Source organism: Spinacia oleracea, chromosome 1 (genome assembly GCF_020520425.1).
Source record: "Spinacia oleracea cultivar Varoflay chromosome 1, BTI_SOV_V1, whole genome shotgun sequence".
In the NCBI taxonomy this organism is placed as follows: Eukaryota; Viridiplantae; Streptophyta; class Magnoliopsida; order Caryophyllales; family Amaranthaceae; genus Spinacia; species Spinacia oleracea.
The window spans coordinates 102,343,620-102,352,400 of record NC_079487.1 but is presented as its reverse complement, the minus strand read 5'-3'; the positions used below and the strand labels follow the sequence as shown (position 1 = coordinate 102,352,400).

General features: G+C 35.8%; 1 protein-coding gene across 3 annotated transcripts; it reads left to right on the top strand.

The window, feature by feature from the left end:
* Positions 1 to 2,236: 2,236 nt before the first annotated feature.
* On the top strand, positions 2,237 to 6,848 carry LOC110794294 (putative pentatricopeptide repeat-containing protein At1g09680). 3 transcript variants are annotated; one of them, XM_056837864.1, is made up of 4 exons: positions 2,237 to 2,701; positions 3,278 to 4,312; positions 5,576 to 6,381; positions 6,499 to 6,848. In XM_056837864.1, exons 1-2 carry the CDS (start codon positions 2,299 to 2,301, stop codon positions 4,081 to 4,083), a joined length of 1,209 nt encoding a protein of 402 aa, XP_056693842.1. In that variant the 5' UTR covers positions 2,237 to 2,298; the 3' UTR covers positions 4,084 to 4,312; positions 5,576 to 6,381; positions 6,499 to 6,848. The 3 variants fall into 3 exon arrangements, with proteins under 3 accessions (XP_056693842.1, XP_056693840.1, XP_056693843.1); XM_056837865.1 differs by having other exon boundaries at positions 2,568 to 2,701; positions 2,850 to 4,312; XM_056837862.1 differs by having other exon boundaries at positions 2,237 to 4,312.
* Positions 6,849 to 8,781: the final 1,933 nt, after the last annotated feature.

Sequence of the window (8,781 nt, the reverse complement as noted above, 5' to 3'; positions counted from 1 at the left end):
ACGTAATGTAATTGATTTATTTTAAAGTAAAAAAATAAAAAATAAAAATATTTTAGCGGGAAAAAATCGCACCAGGAAATGACACATGTTATTCCTGATGTCTCTTTTAGTATATAGTAATAGATTATTTTTCAATAAAATAAATACATTAAAAATATCCCACTTCCAGCAACAATCCAGAGCATTTTTTTCTCAAAAGAAAAAATTGAACAAAATTTCTGAAAATCTTTTGTCCAACAAGTGTCAAAATTTCTTCCACAACATGAAAACGGTGTTCCAAGAATTATTCAAGTTATCTATTTGCAAATTTCATCAACTCTGCATTTGAAGCATTTCAAAAGTTCCATTAGTTTTTTTTTCATGTGTATAGATAAAGCTATAAAAGGTAGGGTGACCAATTGACGTAGAGAGAATTCAATCTCAGGTCTTGGATACATCTTCTTATGACTTTACCAACTAGAACTTTCTATTAGTTCGGAAAATGAAGAGTGTAATAATTTTGTAATTTTTTTTGTTGACATAGGATAAATTTGCATAAAATGAAAGTTTACAAACTAAAATACTTGGTCTTTATAGACCATTACACACATTTACAAAACGAACTACAACTATAATCCTAAGAGGCGAATAGGTAGTTGGCTCTTCCCTTGTCGAGCCTTTATTATTGCCTTATTTACAACACCATTACACCAATGAAGCGTTTTCGTGTCAAGGCCACTTGTGGTTGTGATTTCTTTATAGAAGATGGTGGTGATACTGGTTCGCTCACCACTAAGATGTTTACATAAAAACCCGCAGCTATTGGGAGACAAGAAAAAAATGGAAGAGAAAAAAAGTTAAGGTCTTGGCTGGTAAATGTTATGAATTGCACACAAGTGTCTACTAATCATTGAACATGACTTCATTAGTATGCTTTGAGCCCCCCAAAACGGGGAGCACCATTAAAATATTGAATTTTAAAAGCATTAAGAATAACTCTTAGCACTAACCCAAAAAGAAGATTAACAAAAGTAACCTCAAGACCAAATTAAACCCAAGACCCGAGGGAAATGACCCTTCCCAATACCCACTTCTTGTTCCCTCGTCAGACTAGTAGCACCGATTCCACATCCATAGGAGACGAAATCCTCCAATCTACACACAACAACACTACCTCCGACAGTTGAACTGTCAACCTCATAGGAGTTGATGACTCAAGCATTGCCTTAGTAAACATGTAAACAAACCCCATGTTTTTTATCATCTTTAAACTACCTTCGAACTATACAACCCAAAATGAAACATTCATTCAACATTGTAACAACTAGGAACCACATTTGACAACCGCAACCAACAATATCAAAAGAAAACCCACCAACAAATTCGAAAAGAAACCAGAAAATGACTACCCACATTAGCATGTAATCCCACAAGTCCACAACATAACCACAAAAGCCAACCAAACCTCAACTCTAAAGCCAAGAAAAAAAATTGTATGTGACTCCATAAACACAACATACATTTAGCCTAATTAATCAATCCCAAAATTGAAACCCTCAAACAGAACTTTAACTTTACTTTTACAGTCAAGATTGGGATAGTACGACATTACGAGAAGGAGACAACGACGACGTTCTAAAGAGATTTGGGATTAAAGAAGCTAAAACACTAACCCAATCAAAACCCAATGAAAAACGATTCCTATCCACCAAAGAAACCCCCAACCCCTAATTTTACCTTTACCACACTCTAATGGTGGCGGCGTATGGGGAAGAGGTGAAATAGGCGTCGAGAGTTGTAAACCCGACAAAAGAACCTCACGAAACGAACTTGGCGAAATTGAACTTGGTTGATCCAGAACCACTAACAATACCTAAGACAACTGGAGAGAGAGAAACAAACTAAGAGGAGTTGAAAGTTCCGATGACGGAAACTTGTTTACGTCTTCTTCTTCGTTGTCGATGAAGCACCAACGACATCTACGACTACACTGTAGTCGCAGACGATGAGTCGAACACCTAATTACTACTATGCTTGTTGGCACGCAAGCTCGCCGACGGTCGTTAAGGCTACGATCACCAACGAGCAAACAGTCGATGCTAGGGTTTGAGGTTTTTTTTTGGGTCTTCTTAGAGGCGAGGAAAGGTAGAGTGAGAAAAGGAAATTTTTGAGCAATGTGCTTTACGCCCGAATGTAATAATTTTGCATGGGTCATACAAGTAATGCCCCAAAGTGTCACTAGTGCACACAGGTTATATTGGCGTATACTTGAAAAAAACGACGTCAATTCTTGCAAAGTTTGGCTGTTCTCACAGAAAAATGAGAAACATCTCCGTCTGTAACCCTTTAACTATTCTTCTCCGGCGAACTCCTCCACCTCCATTCTTTGCCACCCTTCCATGGTACTCTCCACCGCCATTTCGACCGCCACTAATCAACGATCCCATAATCTCCACAATCTCAACCGCCATCAAAACCGCCGACGATAAACCTCTCAAACGCCTCCTCCCTTCCATTAAACCCCACCATATCATCCAACTCATCAATGTCAACCCTCTCAATTTACAGCCACTTGCTCTCCTTAATTTCTTCAATTGGGTCTCCTCTCAACCTGGATTTCGCCTCACTCTTCACTCTTACTGCACTATGGCTCATTTCCTCACCGCCCACAATTGCTTCCAAGAAGTGGCCTGCATCTTTCGATTCATCGTGTCTCGAAAAGGTAAGGATTCCGCTGTTTCCGTCTTCGGTATTCTTCTTGAATCTAAAACTGGTCATTATAAGAGTAATTTTGTGTTTGATGCACTTATGAATGCTTATTTGGAGTTAGGTTTTGTTTCTGATTGTATTCAATGTTTTCGGTTGATTAGAAAGAATGGGATTCCGTTACCCTTGAAAGAATGTGCTCGTTTGTTTGATCATTTATTGAAGACTAAATCAGCTGAGATAGCTCTAGGGTTTTACAAGGAGATTATGGACTATGGATTTCCTCCCAATGTGTTTGATTTTAACATTTTGATGAATAAGTTCTGTAGGGATGCTAAAATTAGGGATGCCCATTTAGTGTTTTGTGAGATTGAGAAGCGTCGTTTGCAGCCTACGGTTGTTAGTTTCAATACTTTGATTAATGGCTATTGTAAGCTCGGCGAAGTGGAGGAAGGTTTTAGGTTGAAGAGGGTTATGGAAGAAAAGAAAATATCACCTGATATATTTACATTTAGTGCTTTAATTAATGGGTTGTGTAAGATTGGTAAATTAGATGATGCTAATGAATTGTTTGAGGAGATGTGTGATATAGGATTAGCTCCGAATGATGTCATCTACACTACTCTAATCAATGGACATTGTAGACATGGGAAGGTTGCTTCAGGGTTGGAGTTGTATGGTCAACTATTGAAGAAAGGCTTTGAGCCTGATTTGTTTATGTATAACACACTGGTTTATGGCCTTTGCAAAGAGGATGACTTGAGACAAGCAAGAAAACTTGTTAATGAGATGTCTCTTCGAGGTTTAAAACCTGACAAGATCACTTACACTACACTCATTGATGGTTGCTGTAAAGAAGGTGATATAGAGATGGCTTTGGACATTAAAATTAAAATGGTCAGAGAAGGGATCACCATCGACGATGTAACTTTTACTGCTCTTATTTCTGGGCTATGTAGGCAGGGCCTTGTTTTGGATGCTGAAAAAACTCTCAGAGAAATGTTGAGAGCTGGTTTTAAACCCGATAATGTCACGTATACTATGGTAATTGATAGGTTTTGTAAGACCGGAGATGTGAAGATGGGTTTTAAACTACTCAAAGAGATGCAAAGTGATGGTCGTGTTCCTGGGGTTGTGACCTATAATGTTCTAATGAATGGGTTATGCAAGCAAGGGCAGATTAAAAACGCTAATATGCTCCTGGATGCGATGCTTAATTTAGGAGTAACTCCTGATGACATTACCTATAATATCCTCTTAGAAGGTCGGAGCAAACATGGGACTCCAAAAGAATTTGCTGCACTGAAAAATGAAAAGGGTCTTGTCAATGACTATGCTTCTTATACATCATTAATCAATGAAATCACTAGGTCATCAAAAGATTGTGGAAAGCGATGATTTGTACTAATGGAGAACTCAAGAAGTCTTTTGTGGTTCCTGCCAGCCTGCCAATGTGAATCCCAGTTTTTGTTATGGGATATATAAGTATTGGAAGGTTTGAATGCTTCCTTCTCCATTTACGAAGTGAACCTTACAACATCTTGGTACCTTTTACTCGGCTGACTATATCGAAATATGTATGATAGACAAAGTGATTCATCATAAGCTGATACTACAATACATGGAGGTAAATTCTTTAAACATTTGATTCTTGATCTTAATTGACAAAATTCCCTTTTCACGATGTTTAAAAATATGTTGTAATGATTGCTAGGAAAATTAAAGTTTAGAGATTTTTCTATTGTCGCAAAACAGGTATGGCTAATGGCTGTTAGCTGTTCATGTTCAACAAGATGTTTTGTTGGTTCATTTGTTTTGTTTTGAGAATATCCTGTGGGGGAGGGGCATATGATCCATGAACATCTTATTTTCTGCACCTCAAATCAAATAAATAGAACGTCTTATGTAAATTAGATTAATAATCCATTTTAATCTTCTTACAACTATTTGGTCTGCAGTGTTTTACTACAACTGTGTTAAGCATCTGTCAGCTTAAATTGCTCTCGTTATGCAATATCCGTGGATTTATGCACCCTGTTTACTTTCACGACATCAAGCATGTCAAAATTTGTCATGTCATGTCTTGCAGAGACATTGTAGCTTATACATCTGTCTTGAATGCAGGCTGCTTCTATAGGAGGCACTAGGCAGTTGTTTGTAAACTGTAGCCACTTTGGTCATTACCATTGTTCTCTTTCTCTTTTCAGAAGCTTTGCTACACAAAATGGTGTAAAGATATTGTTATGCATCAGACAGTCTTAATTTCATTTTCATGCTTGTGCATTCTGCTCCCTTAGAATTAGAAATTCTGATGAGGTTAATCTGTTATTGGAAGTTTGGAACGTCCTCCTGAACAAAGTATATATTTCCAGATACGTGCCTGTATCTGTCAGTAAATAAACTAGCCATGTAAACTTAGTGTATGACGAAGTAGCTCTTCACCAGAAAGAAAGCAATGAACAGTCCGAAGCCTCCGAGCACTGTCTATAACATAATATTGATATCTGTACCCGAGTCTGACTAACATAGTATATGACTGTATGTCAACGTGTCCTTACCAGAAAACACAGCAATACATCCACCTGCCCTGCCCTGTCCTGTCCCTTTGTATATATGTTTATGGTGTATTAGTATGTCAACGTGTCCTTACCAGAAAACACAGCAATACATCCACCTGCCCTGCCCTGTCCTGTCCCTTTGTATATATGTTTATGGTGTATTAGTATAGAAGCACCAACAAATACTTTTTCCTGTAAACCATTTGTAGTTCGCATTTGACTCTTTGGAAAGCTAGAAATAGAGCCCTCTCTTGTAGGCTCTATGTTTCATGCAAATTCTATGATTTAATAGATTTGTAACATACTTGCACTATGGCAATCTGGGTTTGCAGGGAAAAGACAAGGACAAAGTGGATGATCTGAAGTCTGAACACAAGAGTTAAAAGATGGTACCAGTCAGCCATGAATTATCTGAAGCTCAACAAGGATGGATCTTGGAAACATATCAACAAGGGTGGTGGTGTTGGCATTATCAATCAGATTCAATGCTGTTTCTCCTGCAGTCCTGCTGCAGCTGAGTTAATATCTGTCAGAGATTCAGGGAGGGACTGACGATTTCTATGTGCGTATCAATCGCCCTGATCGATTCAGGCAGAGGACCTCAAATAGGAAGCTGAAAATACATGTTGAGCAAATCTAAAGAGCATTAATATCATAATACAAATTTTTAAATCAGACGGTCTGACGCGTCAGACGTGCCCACGTGTCAGGGCGCGGGTCAGGACGCGGGTAAAAAAAACCGTGGTTTTCAATTCGGATCATATAAATACCTATTTTTACCCAATTTCAAAACCCTAAATCATTTCTCTCTCCTCAAACCCTCTGCGTCTTGAAAACCCGAACTCGCCGCCTGCGAGTTTCTCTCTCCTCTTGATACTCTCCGGCGCCGGCGGTCGTCGTAGGTGAGAATGATTGTCGCCGGAGTTGAAGATCCGGAGATTTGGCTGCCGAACGAGCGAGGAAATGAAAGATCGACGAAGGAAGGAGAGGGCGGAGAAGAGCCGCATACACAATCACCTCGTCGGACAACCAGAATATTGCGCTGGTGGCTATAATTTCGCGGTGGCTGCGATATTGGTAGGGTATGCGGTAAATCAGCCTTGAGAATGTTGCCTCCTTGTCGGCGTCGCCATAAGAGGTTAGGATTTTTTAGCTTTTTAACTAATTTTGTTGATTTTGCAATTTTAGGTTTTAGATTGATTTTTTCGATTTTGCAATTTTTGTTTAATTATTTTTGTTTATTTTATCGCCGTAGTTGGTGGCTTTGATGGAGGCGGCGCCGGTGATTCTCCTTGTCGCAATAGCCGTCGGAGATGGACGGGGAATGGAATGGAACGGAAGACTAAACGGCGGTGGCGGCTGAGGACGTGGTGCTTGGCTGTGGTGCAATAGCCGTTGGTTGTGGTGTTTTATTTTTGTTTTTGTTTAAAATAGTTACATTGTTGTTATATTTAGTTATGAAATTGAATGGTTTAGTTAAATTTGTTGTCAATAATCATAGGACCACCCTGTGTATTACGCTGCTTAATACTGCTTTTGTTTAACAGCTTGAAACGCTGCTTGTTGCTGTCACATTCAATCTAATGAAGGATGCTTGTTCTTTTATGATTTATTCTAGCCAAAGCAGGTTCAGATGAGATGCTGGTCTACTTTATCTGCTCAAAATTCATAAGTTGGTGTTTTTTTTATACCAAAGTTGACTAGGTTTGACTTTGGTATATTATGTGTAATTACAATCAAAATTCATCATGTCGGTATATTCTGTGTAATGATTAAATAGGTTTTAGTTCATGGTTAAGATGATTTAGTTTTAGTTATACTTTTGTTATATTTAGTGATGAAATGAAATAGTTTAGTTACACTTTTATTGTCTAAGTTTTAGTTGTGATTTGAACCAATTAGTTAAACTAGATATTCAATTAGTTAAGTAACGAAATCAATTAGTTAAGCAAATGAATGAATAAGTTAATTTAATTGAACCAATTAGTTAAACCAATAATTCAATTAGTTGCGTTTTTTCTCAATTATTATTTTAGTTATAATTTTTTTGTATTTAGTTAAGAAATAAATAGTTTTAGTTATTTATTATTTTGAATTAGTTTTGAGATTGAAATCGGTTAGTTAATCAATAAAACCAATTAGTTAAGCAATATATTCAATTAGTTAAGCAATAAAACTAATTAGTAAACCGCTGAAACTAAACTAATTACCAATTAGTTAATCAATCGAACTAATTAGTTAAGCATTTGAACCAATTAGTTAAGCAATAAAATCAATTAGTTAATCAATCGAACTAATTAGTTAATAATTCGAACTAATTAGTTAATCAATCGAACTAATTAGTTAAGCAATGATATCAATTAGTTAAGCAATCGAACTAATTAGTTAATAATTCGAACTAATTAGTTAATCAATCGAACTAATTAGTTAAGCAATAATATCAATTGGTTAAGCAATCGAACTAATTAGTTAAGCATTTGAACCAATTAGTTAAGCAATGATACCAATTAGTTAAGCAATAAAACTAATTAGTAAACCGCTGAAACTAAACTAATTACCAATTAGTTAATCAATCGAACTAATTAGTTAAGCATTTGAACCAATTAGTTAAGCAATAAAATCAATTAGTTAATTAATCGAACTAATTAGTTAATAATTCGAACTAATTAGTTAATCAATCGAACTAATTAGTTAAGCAATGATATCAATTAGTTAAGCAATCGAACTAATTAGTTAAGCACTAAAATCAATTGGTTAAACACTGAAACCAATTAGTTATGCAATGTAACTAATTAGTTAAGCAATGTAATCTATTAGTTAAGCAACCGAACCAATTAGTTAATCAATCGAACTAATTAGTTAAGCAATGATATCAATTAGTTAAGCAATCGAACTAATTAGTTAATAATTCGAACTAATTAGTTAATAATTCGAACTAATTAGTTAATCAATCGAACTAATTAGTTAAGCAATGATATCAATTAGTTAACCAATCGAACTAATTAGTTAAGCATTTGAACCAATTAGTTAAGCACTGAAATTAATTAGTTAATCAATGAAACCAATTAGTTAAGCGATGAAATCCAATTAGTTAAGCGATGAAATCCAATTAGTTAAGCAATGCAACCAATTAGTTAAAAATAGAAACCAAAGTTAAGCAATAGAATCAATTAGTTAAGCATTGTAACTAATTAGTTAAGCATAGTAACTAATTAGTTAACCAATGGATCTAATTAGTTAAACAATAGAACCGATTAGTTAATTAACGGAATCAATTAGTTAAGCATTGGATCTAAATAGTTAAGGAATTAAACCAATTAGTTAAGCATTGAAACTAATTAGTTAAGAAATTAAACCAATTAGTTAAGCGATGAAATCCAATTAGTTAAGCAATGCAGCCAATTAGTTAAACACAGAAACCAAATAGTTAAGTATTGTAACTAATTAGTTAAGCAATAGAACAAATTAGTTAATCAATGAGACCGATTAGTTAATCAATGAGACCGATTAGTTAATCAATATAATCAATTAGTTAAGC

Excerpts from the sequence above, each read along its gene's own strand:
- LOC110794294 (XM_056837862.1), top strand. The coding sequence starts at position 2,299 with ATGAGAAACATCTCCGTCTGTAACCCTTTAACTATTCTTCTCCGGCGA.